A 20013-nucleotide genomic window follows, 5' to 3' on the forward strand; every position below is an offset into this window, starting at 1 on the left:
CCAAAGCTTTAAACCTGCACTGCTACTGGGGGAATGGCTTAGCCCTGCCCTGCCTGGACCCTAAGCAGTGTGGGGTGTTCACCCAGGTCCAGGCAAACCCTCAGGATGCTCAGCTACTGCCTGGGGACTGCACAGAACCCATCACAACATGCCAAGGGCCAGGCCAGCCACAGGGGTGCTCTGGTCAACTCTCACTGATAGGGCTGTGAGTGGAGCAAGGTGGCTCCTTGCCAAAACCTGTAGGAGCAAACACCTACTTCCCAGTCTCCAGGGAGATTTGAGGCCATGAGGCTGCAGCTCCTGGCCTGCATGCTGTCTGCACATCTCTGCATCCTGCAGTCAACAAGGACCAGTGCTGTGCTCCCCAGAACAGTTCACACTTCTGGTCCTGACCAAAGCCACCTCCTACAACAGAGCTGGGACAGACCCGGGGAGCTGGGGGGCTCCCTGCCCCACTATTTCCCACCACAGGAACAGCCACCCACATCTGGTTATAGTGGTGTGTGACACAGTGTGGTTGTGTCCCTTCCACGTGTCCCTGATCCCTGCCATGAGCAGTCAAAGTCTGAGTCACTCCTGAGCTCAGTTTTCCTAAAACCAAAATAAAAATAAGGGACCTGTTTATCCAAGTCCTGTCTCCTTGTGTCCCAGTGCCAAATCAGCCTCGGTGGAGTTTGGGAATGGGGAAGGAGTTAATGAGACACAGCCGATGGATTCCCTCTCTGCCACTGAGCTTCCGTGGCACCCCAGGCATGTCACCCAGTGTCCCCAGCATGCTGTGCAGTGTGCATGCCATTCTGGAGCCTGCATGGGAGAGCCAAGGGGGCCAGGGGCTCCATCAAGACTGTGCTGCTCCATCCGGCAGGATTGGGGTCCCCCACCCCAAAAAGCCATGCAGGGCGGGCTGACCCTTGCACGAACCTTTCTGCTGAGTTGTTTTTCCACCAGGGCCGGGCAGGAGCCAGTTCCCGCCTGCTGCAGATGTTTGGCAGGAGTCCGGGGCGGGAGGCCAGGCACTTCCAGGTTCCCAGCCACCATGCTGCCGCTGCCACCAACCTCCCTGGCTGTTCCCTGAGCCACGTGCCGGGGCTGCAGAGACCTCATGCCAGGCTGCATGGGCCCAACTGAGCACACCAAATGTGAAAGCAGAGGTGGGGACCATCTAGTGCTGCCTGCTTGGCTTGTCCTGGAGCTGACCAAGGAGTATTTTCATGCAGAGGGACAGGGATGGTGCCAGCAGCATGGCAGGACAGTGGCAGGAGCTTAGGCAGCAGCAGACAGCATTGCCCTGGCTAGAAGCAGTGCAGCTTCCCTCTGGCAGCCTGGCCTGGCATCAATCCCAGGGCAACCTCTTTGTTCTAAGTGTGGGACGGGAAGCAAACACAAAGCAAGCTCTGCCAGGCAAGAGGCCCCAGCTCTTTGAGCACCAGGATTCCCCAGGCTGCCAGCCCACAGCTCACCCAGCCCTCGCTGCTCTGCCCCAGCCCATAGAAATGCCCCTGCCCATTGTTCCTCCTTCGCCCTGCTAAGGGAGGCTGCCCAGAGGAAAGGTGAGAGCCAGCATCCTGCACCCCCTTCTCCCTTTTGGGACTGCCCCATGTGCCTCCACCAGCAGCAGCCCCCACGGGCCAGCAGCCAGCTCCTGCCACAGGCCAGCACCTCCAGGGAAGCATCCCAGTGAGTGCTGAATCACTTCAGTGCCCACATCACCCTGGCTGCTACAGTGTCACCAGAGCAGGACCCGCTTCTCAACAGAAAGGCATTTTTCCTTGGCAAAACTCCATGCAAATCCTGCCTTCAAGCTCCATCATTCTTCAGGCACTGAAGCCAGGGCCACAGGGGGATTTGGTTATCTCACTCCATCCTGGAGAAGGAATTTCCAACTTGACAGTGTTGGAAATCAAGTTTAAATCCATTCTCCGCCATCTTAATGCTTTAAAAAATGTCTTGGCTTCTCCCTGCTTTACCTCTGCTGCCATTTAGCTCCATGTTTGTTGTTGTTATGAGGAAACCTGTCTTTCCAAGCACTTTCCTGGAAATGTTTGCCACGGGTTTGAAACTTCCCAGAAAATTCATACCAAGAAAGGAAATCTCTGACTTCCCTCTGCTGCTCTTGACAAGGGGAATGCAGAGGTGGGAACAGCCATCATATGTGGTTGCATGGACGGGGGGGGAGGTGTTCCATGCTTTCCTTCGTGTTTTGCTCCAAACCAGGCTTCCTTCCCAAACCACTCCCATGTTTGTGGCTTCTCCTCTATTCCTCTCATAGCAAAGCTGCTCAGCTGTTCTTCCTGGTGCCGCTGGCTATCCCCACAGTGCCCCCAGGGAAGCAATGCTGGGGTGGAGCATGGGGGAAAGCAAAGCCAGGGCTGCTCCCATCCTGCACATCTGTAATGTCCTCCAGCTGCCGCTGCACTGTGCCAGCAAGGGAGGGAGTGAGGAAGAAAAACAGCAAAATAACTCTGGTTATTTGCCTCAAACTCTGCAACTCGAAAGGGGAAGAGTTGATAGCTCAAAACAGAAATGTTTTTTGGCTGGGCAAGGAATAAGTGTCTGCTCCCTCCCAGCACAACCACAGCCAGTGGCTCCAGTTGCTCCCCAGGGTCTGCATCCCTCTGCTAGGCTCCCTCCCCAAGGTGGGAGGTGTTTGCCCAAGGTCCTGCTTCCCTGGGAACATCCTGCCCCTCTGGCTCCACCACCCAATGCAAACCCACATCTGGCTGTTGTGGATCAAGCCACACAGGGATGGCACACAGGGTTTCCAACACTGCAGGGCTGGTTGCTCTTTTCAGCACAGAAAATAGGATTTAAACAATTCCCACCAGCATCACCATAGTGTTTCCCCACATCCTTGCCTGATTCATTCTGTCAGTTTTGTGACCTTTCTTGCTGTGAGTCACCAAGATGCAGTTGCAGCCGCAGGGCTCCTGCCACAGTGACCCGGCACGAGGCTGGTGTGAGGGAAGTGGTGCCAGTCACCCGAGTGGGAGGAAAACAGCCACAACCACTGTCAGAAAGTCCTGAGGGATCCTTCCCACCCACTGTGTCCAGACTGAGGTTTGCCCTCCTGGAGAATGGGGCTGGGCTGGCAGTGAGTTTCCTGCTGGGCTCCAAGGCCAGACAGAACCGCAGGGACCCTGAGGCAAGGCAGTGCAAGAGGTCAGAGCAGGGAGGGTTTCTGGAGAGGCTGCAAAGTATTCCAGATCCTGCAGAGCCAGACACCACCCGTAGTATGGACAGAGCTGCATGACACATTCACATGAAGGATAAAGTCCATTTATTTCATAACAAAGGGCAGTACAAGAGCTTACATGATCCCTTGCCAGTGGCTGGGCACAAACCTGCTCCTCCCGCTTTACCTGCCCAGGTGAGGCGTGCACAGACTCCCCAGCAGGGCTGGTGTGCTGGGCAAACAGTGGGAGCTCTCACTATCAGAAGTGGGGAGTGCAGTCAGTGTGCAGACAGGCAGGAACCACATACTCCTCTGCCCCACAAGACACAGAGGAACCAAGAGCCCTGCAGGATTTTCCTATCATTTCAGCAGATAATGGATAGATAAGCCAGTGCCAGCTGCACGTCTGCTGTGCAGCCAGCACAAGCTCTGTCATCGATGCTTTTAGCCAAGTGCTAAATGCACAGCCAGAAGCCACATCCATCTTGACTCTTTTTTCCCCAACCACCTTGACAGCTGGGACTCCAAAGAAGAAATAACTTTGTCAGGCATTTCCACTCCTTATTGCTTGCCTGGGAGCAGACTGTGAAAGCAACACCAGCCTGCCTCCGTCATGGGAGTGAGATATTTCCAGCTGGACACGTCTGCAAAGTCACAGCTCTCCCCATGCTGCCCGTGTTGTCATTTCCCCCACGGTCCCCGTGAGCTCAGTGGGCAAAATGAGCAGGGGGTACCCAGTGAGAGCCAGGTACAGGAGCACGTTCAGGTGCTGGCCCATGCCAGCTCCTGCTCAGGCTCCAGCTCTCAGGGTGCCCTGTCAAGGTCCCTGGCACAGGGTCCCATGCAGTCCCCAGCCCAGCGTCCCCCACTGCCCGTGCCTCACACGACGCCGTTGCGCGTGGGGTGCGTTCGTACTCGGTAAATGATGACGGCAGTGGCTGGGCACAGCACGAGCGCTGTCATGATGAGGATGGTGGCCAGGATGATCAAGACGATGACCCAGATATCCAGGATGTGCTTGGGGAGGTCGGTAGGACTCGTGAGGTGAGGGAGGTCCATCCTTCCAGGAAAAGGCAGAGAGGTGTTGGGACAGCCCCCTCCATCCCTCCCATAGCCAGAGTCCCCTCCAATCCCCTGCTGCTCTCTCCAGGGACACCCCTGTGGCCAGGTCCAGCTTTCACCTTGGGCTCTTTCGAGAGCCTCTGTTAAAAGCTCCTTCAATTACCCCCAAGATTTATAGCATGCTTTGAAGGCACTGGATAAAAGCCCAGGGAAAAAACTTCTCTATTAATTTCTACTGTTTGTTACAGGAGTTGATAAAGGAAAGCCACAACCGGGTGTCCGGCTGGTCACTCAGCGGTGTATTTCACATGGGGAAACGATGGGCTCAGGTCAGCCAGGAGCCCCCTCGTTTCTGGGGAGCCTTGTGTGTGTCCCCCACCCGCACCTCGTGCTGAGTCACGGAGTTATCCATCAGCTGAAGGGGACGGAGGGGCCGGGGAGCGGGGACCCCCCTCCCCGGGGACCGCGGCTGTGCCCCCGTCCTGCCCGGGCACCTCGGGGGCGGGGGACACGATGCCGTGGGGGAGAGGCGGCAGCTGCCCGTACCCTGTCCGTGCCCTGTCCGTGCCCTGTCCGTGTCCTGTCTGTGCCCTGTCTGCCCTGCCCGTGCCCTCTGTGCCCTGCCCGTGCCCTTCCCGTCCTACCTGCCCGCATCCCCTTACCCGCGGCGCTGCCAGGCTGCGGCACCCACTCGGAACCCGGCTCCTGCTCCAGCGGCTGCGGGAAGCTCCAGCAGCGGCAGATCCCGCCGGGAGAAAAAGACTCCGCCTGGCCCCGCCCGGCCCGGCCCGGCCCGCGGGGGACGGCAAGGGGGGAGAAGAAGGGGAAGGGGATAGGAGGAAGGGGAAGGAAAGAAATGAAAGGCAAGGCACGGCAAGAGGTTTTTTCTACAGCAGAATGAAATAAGAATACAATCCATCTCATCCCACCCCAGAATCTCCACTGGGGGAGACCCCCCGGAGCTGAACTCGAAGGTCTCAGGGAAGGACCTTGGGGACATTTCACTTCTTAGTCCTTATCAAAGGGTCTTCCCTACTCCATCCCCCTCCTGCCTGTGCTCAGTTCAGGGCTCACAGGCACCCACTGGCCCCCGAGGCCAGGGCAAGACCACCCAGAGCCTCCATAGCCGCCCGCAGCGAGGTGCCCGCACTCCCCGGGGATTCGGGCACGGGGCTTTACAGAGACACGGGCAGAGATGTTATAAATGCATATCATAGTTTTGGCTTTTCGCAAATATTATAATGAGTATTATATGTATAAGATTAGAAAATTTAGCTGTATTAATATAGTTTATTTCTGTTATTGATGAAACTTATAAATAGTGTTATAATACATATATGTTAAGCTATGGCATACTATTAAAAGAAAAACTACTTTAGTTTGTATAACTCAAAGACTGAAAAAGATAGCTAGAGACCCCCTGCGTTCGTAAACTATCTTATCCAGATGAAGACCGCCTGACCAGAGTTCTGGGGGAGGAATCTACTGCATTTCTGTTATCAGGGAATGTAAATCTCGATGGCGCCAAGAAGATTGATCTATTGGAAAGGGGGAAAGAGAAAACTAAACAGAAGAACACCAAAAATCCTAAGAAAAATGTATGAATATGTAAAAGAATTTATGGATATGTAGTAGGATTCTGTTTTTAAGGGACAATCCTTTGTTAGTAAGTTGTGCTCACTTGGCTGAAAGCAGAGACACCCGGCCATATCTGTATACTTTATTTTTATCTCCTAATTGTCTTTTTATTAAACTTTTAAATTATTTAAAAAAAAATATGTGAACCTCAATTTTCACAGAGAGCATCGCCAGGGAGGGGACAGACCTCAGCCTGCTGGCTGGGAACCGTGTTTCTGCTGGCCAGTGGAATATTCCACTCCACTGGCAATGCTGAATGGCAAAAGCAAGATGGGATGCTCCAACTTTCCTTCTGTGACATAGGCTCAGTGTCAGTCACAGTGGGAGCCACACACTACACCTCTCACTCCTGCCTTTTCCCAGGGAAACCTGTTGGATTTCAGGTGGTGGAAAGCCCTACCACATGCTCTCAAGACACCCCTGGCCTCCAGGCACGGGCTGGACACACAGCTCTGCTGGGAGCAGAGCATGGGCAGCCTCCTCCCTGCCTTCCCAGCAGCGCTCCACTCCAGCTGCTGCAGGAGGATAAAAAGCATGTGGGGTTTTTATCATGAGCAGCAGCAGATCCTCACGGACAGGGGTTTCCTGTGGAGCTGCAAGCAGCAGGCAGAGGGCAGGGACTGACTCCAGGCACTTTGTGGGGATGGATACTGGGATGAGGATGGCGGATTCATGCCACAGGCCAGGCTGGCACTGGTGCGTGTTTGGAGTATCCAGCAGCAAACTGGGGGTGGCTTGCTGATGTGAGCTCTGCCCTCCAGGCACACAGCAGAGCATCCACAGATCTCATGCTTCCCTGCTGATCCCACAGCATGGGAATGTTCATTCTTTAGAGATCCTATCTAAGTGGACATGAGACGGAAGAGGAACCACCTTTGGGGTGTGAAAGGATCATCCCTTCTGCTCTGCTCTGGTGAGACCCACCTGGAGCTGTGTCCAGCTCTGGGTTCCCAGCACAAGAAGGACATGGAGCTGCTGGGGTGACTCCAGAGGAAGGCATGGAGCTGTTTCAAGGGCAGAGCCCCTCTGCCCTGGAGCCAGGCTGGGAAAACTGGGGATGTTCACCTGGAGAAGGCAAGGCTCCAGGAGACCTCAGAACCCCTTTCAGTGCCTAAAGTGTCTCTAAGAGAGCTGGAGAGGGACTTAGGACAAGTGCTCAGTGACAGGACAAGATGGAACTGCTTCCCACTGCCAGAAGACAGTGGTAGATGGGACATTGGGAAGAAATCCTTCTCTGCAAGGGTGGTGAGGCGGTGGCACAGATCAGCTGTGGCTGCCTCACCCCTGGCAGTGTCCAAGACCAGGCTGCACGGGCCCGGCAGCTCCGGGATGCAAGCTGAGTGTCCCTGCCCGTGGGACTGGGGGACACTGGGTGGCACTGGGTGGCACTGGGTGGCACTGGGGGGCACTGGATGGCACTGGGTGGCACTGGGTGGCACTGGATGGCACTGGGTGGCACTGGGGGACACTGGGGTGCACTGGATGGCACTGGGTGGCACTGGGGTGCCCTGGATGGCACTGGGTGACACTGGGGGGCACTGGGTGACACTGGATGGCACTGGGGGACACTGGGATGCCCTGGGTGGCACTGGGTGGCACTGGGGGACACTGGATGGCACTGGGTGGCACTGGGGGGCACTGGATGGCACTGGGGGACACTGGGGGACACTGGGGGGCACTGGGTGACACTGGGTGGCACTGGGTGGCACTGGGGGGCACTGGATGGCACTGGGGGGCACTGAGGGACACTGGATGGCACTGGGTGGCACTGGGGGACACTGGGGGACACTGGGATGCCCTGGATGGCACTGGATGGCACTGGGGGGTACTGGGGGACACTGGGGGCCCTGCTTGGGACTGAAGCGCCGGCCAGGCCCCCTTCCTTGCCCCGCGGGATCACGTGGTCAAGCCGGCGTGGTGACATCAGACGGCGGCGCGGTGACGTCAAGCGGCGCGGCGCGGCGGAGCCCGCCCGCTCCCAAGATGGCGTCGCTGCTGCAGTCGGAGCGGGTGCTGTACCTGGTGCGCGGCGAGAAGGAGCTGCGGGCGCCGCTGCCGCAGCTGTACTTCTGCCGCTACTGCAGCGAGCTCCGCTCGCTCGAGTGCGTCTCGCACGAGGTAACGGCGGACGGGCCGCGCCGCACACCGGGCGGGACCGGGCGGGACCGGGTGGGACGGTGCTCTCTCTGTGCACAGCGATTGGGTCGCTCTCCCGCCACTCTCTCTCTTTTTGCTTTGCTATTGGTTGTTGCCGCATTTGGCGGGTGGGCGCAGCGCTGCACGGAGCGCGGGGATTGGTCGCGAATGACGGATGGGACGGTGCTGCGCCTTGGATTGGCTGCGCGCGCCTGTCCGTCGGCAGAACTCGAGCTGTGATTGGCTGGGCGAGCGCACCGGGGCGGGTTCCCCTCATGAGGGACGTGCCCCCCTGAACGGCCCCGGCTGGGGGAGCGGGGACCCCCCAAAGCTCGATGGGGTCCGACCTGGGCCGCGGGGACCCCTCACCCCTCGGCGGGACCACACCGTGGGGTCAAGACCCTCTCCCCCATCCCCATCGGGCCCAGCCGTGGATGGGCAAGGGCCACCCCCCCCAGACACTAACCCCTCCTTATTATACGCTACCATTTTTGCTGTGGGAACGGGGTTGGCTTCATAAATTGTCATATTAAAATCGCTGAGCCTGATTTTGTGTAAGCCTGGTTGAATTTAGAAATTTTGATAGATTTGGAAAGCCTTGAAGGAATGACTGTGCAGCCCAGATCTCAGAAGAGATGTCTTTAAGGAAATGTTGAGGCCTCTGAAGAGTGGATTTGTGATCTGGCTGTATTGGTCGTGAATTCACTGTGGTATGAGCAGTGTAGTCATTGTGTGTGGCCATGCTTAATAATTAGTTTGAATTCCTCTTCAAGAAGGGGCCTCCAGTCTTCCTGCTGTTGTTTTAATTGACAATATTCACTGTGACAGCAGAGAGATACAAAGCATCTTTTGAAATATTCATGTATCTGACCAGTGTAACTGCGGGGACAGAATAAATTTAGGTCTTAAGTAGAAAAAAAAATATTAAAACTGTTGTTCAAGCTGAATATTGAGATTCTGGTGACTGCTAAAGGTCAACACCCAGCTGATCTTTTCCCATTTGCAAGGTGGAGCAGTTTAATCCCTTCTGACATAAGAAACCTTACAATTTATGTTATTAAAGATCAAAATCTGTCTGAGATGGGCTAAGGTTTTTTGCATACCAAAAAACGTCTCGAGCCTTCCCTGGCTTCACCCTGCTGTTGCAAGACATGAATTCTTGTTGGGTCATGTGGCAGTTTGGGACTTTTTGGACAAAAGTGTGCCAGGTAATGTGTGTGATGTGACTGTGTCTTCTTCAGGTGGACTCTCACTACTGCCCCAGCTGCCTGGAAAACATGCCTTCAGCTGAAGCCAAGCTGAAAAAGAACAGGTGAAGTTGTTTTGGTTTTGTTTTTTTTTCATCAAGGCTCCCTATTTAAAACAGTCCCTTCCCAAGTCTGTCTGAAACTCTGAAAATTACATGGCTGCTCGTTATGTTTGAGTCTGTTTTGGGGAATATGTGTCTTTGCATGATGTATCATGTGTTGTATCATTTTTTTAATGATCTGGGCTCATAATACAGGGGTTTTTTAGTATCACATTATGTTTCTCACTGCTGCTGCTCTTATGCTGGCTCTGAATCCCCCATGTTCCTGTAATGACTCTGCTGCCCTTTATCCCTAGTGCTGTTGCCTAGGAGTTAATGATCTGATGTGGCTGTTGGGAGCATTTCTCTCAGCCTGAGACCCTTCTGACAGCCCTGCCTTGTTGTCTGCAGGTGTGCCAACTGCTTTGACTGCCCCTGCTGCATGCACACCCTTTCCACACGGGCCACGAGCATCCCTGCCCCGCTGCCCGACGACCCGGCCAAGACCACCATGAAGAAAGCCTATTACCTGGCCTGTGGCTTCTGCCGCTGGACTTCCCGCGACGTTGGCATGGCAGACAAGTCTGTCGGTAAGGGACAGTTAAAAGACAGAAAAAACTGAGTTACAGCACGAGCCCAGTTCGTGTTTTGAAGGTAACAGATAATCCAATTAGCTCCCCACTGTACTATAGACTTGATATCTGTCTAGGATTGGAGTTGTAGTTGGAAATTCACAGGAAAACTCTTTGTTGTTGAAGACTCCTCTGAAGAGCTGAGCTGAGTTGGTGGAATATGTGACCTACTTTTATGCCTGTGTTACCTGAGTAGTGAGAAAACTGTCGAACTGATTTAGTCAATGCACTCTCCCCACAGCTGAGATCTTGTTTGTGTGCTTTCACTGTCTTTGAAGCTGCTCAGTCTGACAGCATAAACATGTAATTTATTTTCCATCACTTTTGTTGATTTAGACTTATTCCAGGGTTGCTAGTCAGTGTTTGAATTTGGCTTTTCTCTTCACAAGAGCACTAGAACAAAGCTTTCATCTGTTTTTTTGGTATGTGAGATGTACAGAAAGTACCTGTCAGGCTCCAGAAATGGGGTTGAGTAGGAAAGCAGATCTTCTGACTTCCAATGTTGATGTGACTGAAAATGGAGCCGAGGATGCAGAGATGGCAGCAGCCAGTAATCAGAGACACACATATAAGCACATGTACCTGCTGTTGATGTGACTCCTGGGTGCTGTCCTGAGTATCTCTCAGGCAACATTTGTTTAAAAACACAATATGAAAGCTGTCAGAGCTCCTTCATTCCAAACCTGCCTGTGCAGTGCTTTCAGAGGTATATATTTGTACAGACATGAACTTAAACAATTGCAATGGTAGGTGTAGCAAAAATGGGAATATCATATTTTATAAATAACACCAAGATAGTTGAATGGTTGATGTGATTTTTCTGTGGCATCTGGAAACCCCCGTGGACTTGGTTTTTTCTCTTCTCTTGTGCAGCAAGTGGTGGCTGGCAGGAGCCGGAGAATCCTCACACACAGAGGGTGAGTGAGTGGGAAAGCTGTGCTTGGGCTGAAATGCATCAGCCAGAAAGAACTGCTAGTGTCAGGCCCTCTCAATCACTTTTTCTGCATCTATATAATCCTTCAGATACCAGTTCCAGTTCCTAATCTGCACCTTGACTGAATTCAATGGAGGGAAGGCCTTTTAGAGGCTCCTCTGAGGATATCGCAGTATAAAATCTCCTTTTGAGAAGAAGCTCAGTTGAAACCAACCTATCTAATGGTGCTATTAAGGTGAATGTGCTGCGTATGTATGTGAAAAAAAGCTGTTTTCCAATCAAAAGTGTGTCTAGGATCTGGAAAACACAACTGCACCTTTAACACTGCACCTGTTACCCGTTAGGGCTCCACTCTAAATGTGACCAGCCTCGGGGAGGGGGGAAAAGATGCTAAAGATGCTGTTTGCTCTGCCAATCCAAATTGCTCAGAGTTGGCCACATGACATTACTCTATGCAGTCATGGCAAATTTGTGAACGAAGTCTCAGTTGCTGAATTGCAAAGTGAGAATTGGACACTGACCTCCAACACACATCAATCCCAAGGGAAGGTCAGTTTGTCACCCACAGTGTGGTTAAGACAGGCTAAGGTACATAGGCTTCTTGAAGTACATCCTGCACAGTACCGCTGGTACTGGGAACAGAGTGAAACAAGTAGCAGGAACCCCAGCTAGTTCACAAGCAAATGCTGCAGCTGAGGTGACAGTGCTCCCTATTCCTCCCTCCAGATTAACAAACTGGTGGAGTACTACCAGCAGCTGGCTCAGAAGGAGAAGATCGAGCGGGACAGGAAGAAGCTGGCACGACGCCGCAACTACGTTCCCCATGCCTACTCGGTGAGCTGGTTGTGCCATCCTCTCAGAGCAGGGAAGGTCATCCACAACAGCCTCAGCCTGGAAAATTAGATAGTTGGTAGCACAGTAGGGCTGCCCAGCTTTGGCTAATTGAGGACAATATGAAGAGAATGAAGCTTTCTTAAGGGATGAATACTTTTACACTCATTACCGTGTATTACATTGCCACTCTCTCTGATAGTCCTCCCCATCACTGCCAGAAGGGTTTACACTTGCCATGTCAAAGAAATATGTTCTCCAGCAGTGAAGTGCAGTGCAACTGCAGCCACAGTGTCAGCAGCAGCTCTTTTTCAGGACAGTTCATCCCACAGCTCAGTGACAGATAGATCAGCATTGTCTGACACTTCTCTGCATGAAATCACTACTGAAATTAACCTTAAAACTTGGTTGTGGCTTGAATGACTTGTTTATTGTACCTGGCAGGTAAATGCTCACTTGTGACTGCATATGCTTGCTACTTCTATGAATTGTGCTTGCTCTGTGCCCTTGCTTGTGTCTTATGGCTGCATTTTTTGTCTCCATTGCTACCTGCTGCTATTTTGGGGGCTCTCCACAGCAACACACTATACACGTAGTGGTAAGTCTTTTCAGTTTCTGCTGGTGTTAAAGCTCTCATGGTACCAACTGAAGGGGAGTAACAGATCCTACACCCTGCCTCAGGCTGTGGGTGTGCTTAAGAGTTAGGTGAAGTCTAACTCTTCAGAGGGTAACATTTTTTACAAAACATATTTTATGTTAGTTTAGAAACAGGACAGTGTCTTTGAGTAAATAACGTACACCTGAAAAGCAGTCCTTCAGCAAGCTTGGCTTGAGACAGCTGTCTGTTTGGCCAAGGCAAGTGCCACTAACATTAATCACCTCATCCTTGAAAAATCACCAGAGTAGGCTGATGCTCACATTTCCCATTTTATGAGAATTCAGGTTTTCAGCCCTGCCCAGAAGGAAGATGTCTTCCTACAAGCACCCTGTGTACAGCTCAGCTGTAGAAAGCTGAGGAGCACAGCTATTTCTGGTGAGACAGACTTGTAGGTAACGAGGCTTGTAGGAGTTTGAACCTTTCACCTGCTTCAAGTGGTGCTACAGAGCCTTCCTGATGGATGTATAACCACATAACCCACTTTTTTTGGCAGCTGAGCTCTCATTCTACACTACTTGACATGGAGTTGCTCTGAAGAGAATATCCAGGGTAAATGTGTCAGTAGTGCAGGCTGGTGATTTGAGGAAGGAGCAAAAAGCTTTATAAGCAGTAGCCACACACATCTGTCTTTCCCCATCTGCAGTGCAGTGGGAATTGTTTATCTTTGCTAACAGTTTAAGCAGAAAAATATATCTTAGGAAGCGTTGAATACCTTTTCCTTTTTGCTTTCTTTTGCTTGTATCCCCATGCTTGTCATGCAGCTCAAAGGATGAGTTTGCAGCAGGTAACTTTTTGTCCCATCAGGAAACAGACAGTTCCTTTTGCCCTTGTAGGACAAATACAGCCTTGGAACAAGGCTTCAACGCCAGAGGCCTGGAGCTCCCATCAGTGCCCTTGCTGGACTCTGGTGAGTCTCAGGGTTGGGGTTACCTTTGGAGGGAGGATTGAAGGTGTAAGCAAGAGAGGAGTAAAGCAACTCTAGAAGGATAATTAGCAGATAGCAGTGAGAGACGATTTCTCCATTCAAGCACTGCAGAGGTGTCAGGTCCTCAGGCATCTCAGCTGCAGCTCCAGATGTTCTGCTTTCTCCCAAGAGGAACAAGTGACCATTCACACTCTTGTTGCAATTACTCTTGTGCAATCTTAGATCTCGCTGCCTTCTGTGCTATAATGCAGTTACTGCTGTTACTGTCAGAACACACATGCCCTATTTAATGACTGAGTTGCCCCTTATTTTGCTTTAGCCTGAAAGAAGGAGAAGACCAGAAGGAGATCAAGATCGAGCCAGCTGATGCAGTGGAAGAAGTGGAGCCTCTTCCTGAGGATTACTACACAAGACCTATCAATCTGACAGAAGGTAAAACCTTAGTATTCTGTCACTTTTTGCCTTACATTTTGTAACATGGGCATTGCCTAAAAGCTTGTGACCTTCCTCATGATCCAAGTTTCTGGTCATTTTTATGCTGGGGTTGAAATATTGGGAAATACATGACTTCTTACATGGTAACTTTGAATGCAGCCTCAGCTTCATGTTGTACATGGAAAGCTCAAGAGACAGAAGGCCTGAAGGGTTATTTAATTTTCTTGCTGGCCTTAATTTTTGTGTGTGTGTGAAGCATCAACTTTTGGATGGAGAGAAAAGCTGATGTCCTTGTTCACATAATAGCAGGAAATAAGGAAATAGCAGCTGCTGGGGAGCCGGAATCAAAAGCGGGCTGTTGAGTAACAATTGCGCATTGCTTTGACATCAGCTTGGAACAGCTTGTGTACACTTGCCAGTTCTTTGGCTGACTCATTAATTTAATCCACAAATACTGTAAATTGATCCATAAGACTCGGTGTGAACAGGATAAACCAGCAGGCACAGGAGTGATGTGGGCTTCCAGCTGAGGTGGTCCCAAGTGGAATGGATGATGTAGTTCTGCAGGCCTACAAAGTCAGCCAGTATCAATTAATTCATGCAAAGTTTTCAGGAGGGGGTAGATCGTCCTTGTCTCCTTCTCTCATGAAACTGTTGCCATTGTGAGTTTGATGCTGGTGCAGAAGACAACTTTCCTGGTTCCCCACAGTGAGGGAGGGAAAGGTGCCAGGTGGCTCATTTGCCTCTCCAGCACTGGAACAGTGAGGAGCCTGCATTTTGAGAGAAACCCATGGGAGGTTTTGGCTGCTGGGAGTTTCTTGCTTTGGGAACTACGTTTTCTCTAATTCTACATGTGAGTGTGAGTTACTCAAACTCCTTGCTAAGAATCTGTGTATTGTAGTCATGCAGCACCCAGCTGTGAGGGTAACAAAGCTGTGAAACTCACTTGCTGTGGTGAGGGAAAGAACTGTGTTCTAGTTATTACAAAACTTTTGTTTCCATCCAAGCTCAGCTTTGAAGAAAGATGTGGGTTCCTTATTTCTCACCAGTGCTGGGCTAGCGCTAATGTTGCTCTGGCGTTACTGTGTCCAGTCAGGGCAGCCCTTTATTCAACTTTTGCCTTTCTATTTCTAGAAATGGGATAGTTGCCAGTGGCTTCTGAGTTACAGGGTGCAGGTGAAATTAGGTGTCTTAGAGATGGTGGCAGGTCTCCACACAATGTCAGGTGCATATGTAGAATCCAGCTGGAGTTTCAGTTCCTGAGACATTTCTTTGTCTTGCTTTCTGTTGTGCTCCCAGTGACGACTCTGCGCCAGCGCCTGCTGCAGCCTGACTTCCAGCCCATCTGTGCTTCCCAGCTCTACCCACGTCACAAGCACCTCCTGATCAAACGCTCACTGCGCTGCCGGGTAGGGAATTCAATCCAGAGAAGTGCCTTTTCCAGGCTCTCAGGACGTGGGTGCTGGGAAATGGGCTGTGTGTTTCTCTTTTAAAAGAAATTACTCAAATGCTTCTGGTTGCTGAAAGTTCTCAGCCAAGTTAGTGGTAACAGCACTAAGGGGATGAGGGAGACTGTCACATCTCTGGTGTGGTGACTGTTGTGAAAGGGGGACAACATTGTCAAAGATGCATAAAGATACAAAGGTGGTTTGTGCTAGTGCCCTGCTAGCCAAGGAGTCAAAGAAAACTGCCAGTATAGTTGAAATTTAAAAAAAAAATGCTGCTACTAAATACAAAAGTCAACAAACAAAATATGAGGGAGAGGCAGTGCAGAATACTGAAGATGCCACTAGAGTGAAGGCAGGAAGAAAGCATTTCAGAGAAGCAAAGCAAAGATCTGGGAAGTGAAGAGAGGCAAGAGTTAAATCCAAGTTCTACTGTTGGCTTTCTACATGGCTTTTACTACATTATTTGTTTTCTCAGTCATACAAGGGTGTTTATTTATCTAGTTCCTAAAGTAATAGAGCAATATTCTTGTAAGTATTTAAGACACAGAATGCTTTACAAATGCAGAATAGTTTTTCAGAAATAAGTAATGTCAAGCTGATTCTTTTTTTGAAGAGTAGCATATGAGGAGATCAGGACTTACAGCTGCTTCATTTTTTTAATGGATTCTGGAGCATAGGTCAGAGGGCTTACAGTTATTTGTGCTGCAGTCAGTGTCCAGGTGTTTTGAAGACTGGTTCCAAGTCTTGTGTTTCTGAGATTGCACTAGTAGTGCTGGATATGACATTTTGGAGTATCAATAGCTGAGCACATTGATGGCTACATGCACCCCAGATAGTTTTTATGTGCTGTGCTGGAGGCTGTAATGTCATGGCTGGTGACACAGTACTTGTGGCTCTGATTCTTCATTGTGTGGCTGCACACTGGTTTTTGGTGCTGACTTAAATACCTTTCTCTCTAGAAATGTGAACATAACCTGAGCAAACCAGAATTTAATCCAACGTCTATCAAATTCAAGATCCAGCTGGTTGCTGTGTAAGTAAGAAACAGGGACTGGGGACAACAACTCCCCGTCCATGCATAGTTAATGCCTTCTATTTTAATTTCCTTTGACGTCTTGTGGGATTGTGTCATCCCTTAGGATGGTGAAATCACCTTTTTAAATATATTTAGCTTATCTGTAATAGGTTTGCTTGCTGATCTACTAAAGATTTCAGCAGTTTGACAAAAGCACTGCATGCTGTGCCAGCCCCAGACTGTAGCAGGGTTTGTAGGATTAGGGTTATGCAGCAAAAGGACACTTCATTTTTCCTTTTAAGAAAGCTCTAATAATAAGAAAGCTTTACAGACAGCGACACAGTCCCTCACAGTCATTTGCTGTGTTATTTTGTAGTAACTACATCCCTGAAGTGAGAATCATGTCTATTCCAAACCTGCGCTACATGAAGGTCAGTAGCTTTTCCAGAAATGTCTTTGGCTGAGACATAGCCAAGAGCTGTGAATGTGAGATCTTTTTGGAAGATGATGTGGTGTGATGGTTGTTCCCTGAGGGCTCCATTCATTCCATGTAGAGGGTGCAGGGGTTAAGGGAGTGGCCAGAATAACACTGCATGTACTTATCACTGCAGCAGTAGGTTGCTGTGCAATGTGACATCTGACATCACAAGCACTTGCCAACGTCTGAAGAATAAAAGGTGTGGAATTGAGATCTCAGCTAGACTCCCAAAATGCATGTTTCTTATATTAAGAGTTTTGCATGGCATTGGTGCCTTTCTTATGGGTGAGGGGCGGTCACTGTCCATCCCTTGAGAGGATGTGATGCAATTTTTGAATGTGTTGATCAGTCTGAGAAGATGGAGGTAGTTACAGTAACAATTAATTTTGGCACAATTGCTTCTTGAACTGTGATTTCTGAATCTCCCCAGGAGAGCCAAGTCCTTCTGACTCTGACTAATCCTGTGGAGAACGTCACACATGTCACATTGCTGGAGTGTGAGGAGGGAGACCCTGATAACATCAACAGCACTGCCAAGGTATTGATTGTACTCTCCTGCTGTGTAAGCCTAAGCCTCTTCCAGAGTTTACCACTCCCATTTGTCCTTCCCCAGGCCACACTTTTCATCTGTCCTTCAACCCCTGCCAACTGTGCTGCTTTTCCCTCCGTGGAGCTTAAATGACTGTCACCAATGTAAACAGCAGCCTACAAAGTATTTTGAAATTGGTTTCTGTTCACTGATACCCAAAACCTAAGGGAGAGATTTATCATTTCACTGGCAGGGTGCTAATCAGGCTCTCCTGGAGCAGAGAAGAGCTGAGGATGAATCTGTTTTCTGTTAAACTGCAGTGAAGCAGACTTCAGAAGAGGAGAGCCCTCTCCTGCTTGCAGTGTAGCTGGTGATCAGTGCTGAAAGGCTTCTTTCTCTCCATGCTCTGTTTCAGGTGGCAGTTCCTCCCAAGGAGCTTATTCTGGCTGGCAAAGATGCTGCAGCAGAATACGATGAGCTGGCAGAGCCTCAAGACTTCCAGGATGACCCTGAGTGAGTGGGGATTCTCTCCCTTGAAAACTTGGCTTTTTGAATAACTCACTCTCCTGTCTGTCTTCAGTGTGGTGTGAGTTCCTCTGGGAGCATTGTTCCACTTGGAACAATGCTTTGAGAACTTGGCTGACCCAATGTTCCTTTGTGTTCTGCCTTGCAGTGTCATTGCCTTTAGAAAAGCCAATAAGGTGGGAGTTTTCATCAAGGTCACCCCACAGAAGGAAGAGGGTGAAGTGATCGTGAGTTTCAAGATGAAGCATGAGTTCAAAAACCTCACTGCTCCCATCCGGCCCAACGAGGACGGCGACCACACCTCTGAGGTGATCTGGCTCACCCACCACGTGGAGCTCAGCCTCGGCCCCGTGCTCCCGTAGCGGCTCCCAGCGCTTGCTCCCGATGGCTGGATGGACTGGCACCCTAAGAAAGCACTTGGTGAAAGGTTCTGCCAGAGCTCCTTTGTGATGTGTGGGTGTGCCACGGGCCAGGCCGGCCGCCAGGAGGGGGCTGAGGCTGCCGTGGTTTGGGCTGGTTTGTTCTCTCTCCCCTTGTCGTAGTGCCCACTAACCACCACTCCTCTTTCCCTGACTGCCACAGGCTAGAGTAACTTGTAGCACGTGTTAGAGCGCAGAAAAAGATCTCCCTCCAGGTTTGCACTGAATTCGGCTTTATCAAGAGATAATTAGGGCTGAATTTGGATTTATAAGTAGAAAAGCACCCATACTGTTTTTTTCTCCATGTCAGCCCACAAAACTGATGTTCCATACCCAATAATAAACAACTTCTCTTTCACACAGAGCAATGCCCTTCCCAGAGAAACATTTTAAGGAGTGTCCCTGTCTTCTGAATTCTGGCAAGTTACTGCCAGCGGCACGATCTTTTCTTTTGGTCTTCTGCTTCCTCATGGGATACCTCAACTGTGGGGGCTGGGCAGTAGAGCCCTACCCCTCTGGCATATGTAGCTTGCTTAGCCAAGGTGGCAGGTGTGTTTTCACAAAGGAGTTGATCAGTTTGCCTTTAAAATTTAAACATAGTGTACTGTAGTGTTTATGGATCTGACTGGCAACCAAGCCCGCCATCAGCCCGCTGCATCTCAGCTGGATGTGGCAGCAGGATGTGCTGTAAGCTGGGAATTCAGGTTCTGCTGCAGCTCTTGAGTGAGAGGAATGCTCCAGAGAGGCTCCCTGGCAGACGTCAGCTCAGTAAGTGTTGTGTTGCTAGGGGTTGTAGCAATGAGGGTATGAAACCTGGAGAGTTGAGATTAGTTCTGGTAATTATAAAGCTACAGTGGTGATTTGGGTTCATAATCTTTGTTTTTCCAGTTAGGGTGGGTGGGAGGGAGGTGTAAAGGTGGAAACTCATTATATGTTAACTACACACACTACCAGAAGGTCATTTACGCTGGGTGTAATTTGGCTGCAGTCCAAGCTAAAATGGCTGATTAAGAGCTGTGTATCCAGGAGACTGAATTACCAGTAAGTGCATGGCTAGTGCAGGCAGGTGAGATGGCTCTTCCTGCAGAGCATTCCCTCTTCAGACGTTGACCTTTGTTAAACATTTCTGAGGGGCTTTGACATGCTGCTGTGCTGGGAAAGGCTTGAATACCAGCCAGCCGTGGCCATCATGATGCTTGTGCCACGGCTCTGGCAGCCTGGATCTGCGAATCCTCTGCATGGAGGGGTAGGATGAGGCTGCCTGCTCTCTGGGAGCGTGGTGCAGCCCCCCAGAACATCCCAGAACATCTCCTTAGCGCAAGGAACCTGCCATGGTGTGCTGGAGGGGCTCACACCTCACAGCCCTGGTCCTGCAGCGGGTTTCAAAGCGGCGAGGCATCACGTTTACAACTCTGTGTAGGTGACACACAGATGTACAGCATGAGTTTGAGACTTGTAGTTAATGTGTAGTGCTAATGCCTGCTGCGGCTTTCCCTGTCCAGATAACAAAGCACTTCACCTCTGGCCACAACTTCTGTTCAGTAGCCAAAACAGCTGCTGCAATTGTAACACGACCACAGAAACCTTCCAGGATCCAGGCTTTGAGCTGTGCCTGGGGCTGGGGTTTGCTGCAGGCAACGTGACCTGTGCATTGCTCACTGAAAACAAAAGGTGCATTGGGCTGTGGCGTTCTGAGCGCTCTGATGAGCTCGGCGAGCTCTTTCCTCCCCTCCCTGTAGGTGCTGTAGGCGATAGGAAAGGTATTGGCGTGTCCCTGCCTCTGTCCCCGCTCCCCGACAGGCGCCTGTTGCCTTATGCTTGATGTGGTGTAGTGACCTTCAATAAAACACACGTGGCTCTCGGATTCTTTGCGCTGGCTCTTATTCCA

At 50.7% G+C, this 20013-nt stretch overlaps 2 protein-coding genes across 3 annotated transcripts; one reads left to right on the forward strand and one right to left on the reverse strand.

Annotated features, from left to right (window-relative positions):
- Positions 1 to 3260: 3260 nt before the first annotated feature.
- SMIM3 (small integral membrane protein 3) lies at positions 3261 to 5945 on the reverse strand. Of its 2 annotated transcripts, none has more exons than XM_058848954.1 (2): positions 4879 to 5945; positions 3261 to 4232 (listed from the first exon to the last, which is right to left on the reverse strand). In XM_058848954.1, the coding sequence occupies exon 2, from the start codon at positions 4229 to 4231 to the stop codon at positions 4052 to 4054; it is 180 nt and encodes a 59-aa protein (XP_058704937.1). In that variant the 5' UTR covers position 4232; positions 4879 to 5945; the 3' UTR covers positions 3261 to 4051. The 2 variants fall into 2 exon arrangements, with proteins under 2 accessions (XP_058704937.1, XP_058704935.1); XM_058848952.1 differs by having other exon boundaries at positions 4897 to 5032.
- Positions 5946 to 7792: 1847 nt separating this feature from the next.
- DCTN4 (dynactin subunit 4) lies at positions 7793 to 19989 on the forward strand. Its single transcript, XM_058849142.1, has 13 exons — positions 7793 to 7990; positions 9250 to 9320; positions 9708 to 9886; positions 10802 to 10845; positions 11589 to 11696; positions 13185 to 13258; positions 13596 to 13708; positions 15011 to 15120; positions 16119 to 16192; positions 16551 to 16605; positions 17083 to 17190; positions 17597 to 17694; positions 17855 to 19989. Exons 1-13 carry the CDS (start codon positions 7856 to 7858, stop codon positions 18066 to 18068), a joined length of 1383 nt encoding a protein of 460 aa, XP_058705125.1. The 5' UTR covers positions 7793 to 7855; the 3' UTR covers positions 18069 to 19989.
- The last annotated feature ends 24 nt before the right edge of the window (positions 19990 to 20013 follow it).

The sequence above is a fragment of the Poecile atricapillus genome, chromosome 13 (assembly GCF_030490865.1).
Source record: "Poecile atricapillus isolate bPoeAtr1 chromosome 13, bPoeAtr1.hap1, whole genome shotgun sequence".
In the NCBI taxonomy this organism is placed as follows: domain Eukaryota; kingdom Metazoa; phylum Chordata; class Aves; order Passeriformes; family Paridae; genus Poecile; species Poecile atricapillus.

Excerpts from the sequence above, each read along its gene's own strand:
- SMIM3 (XM_058848954.1), bottom strand. The coding sequence starts at position 4,231 with ATGGACCTCCCTCACCTCACGAGTCCTACCGACCTCCCCAAGCACATC.
- DCTN4 (XM_058849142.1), top strand. The coding sequence starts at position 7,856 with ATGGCGTCGCTGCTGCAGTCGGAGCGGGTGCTGTACCTGGTGCGCGGC. Across the intron at positions 7,991-9,249 it reads TCGAGTGCGTCTCGCACGAG|GTGGACTCTCACTACTGCCC; the intron begins GTAACGGCGGAC and ends TGTCTTCTTCAG. Across the intron at positions 9,887-10,801 it reads CATGGCAGACAAGTCTGTCG|CAAGTGGTGGCTGGCAGGAG; the intron begins GTAAGGGACAGT and ends TCTCTTGTGCAG.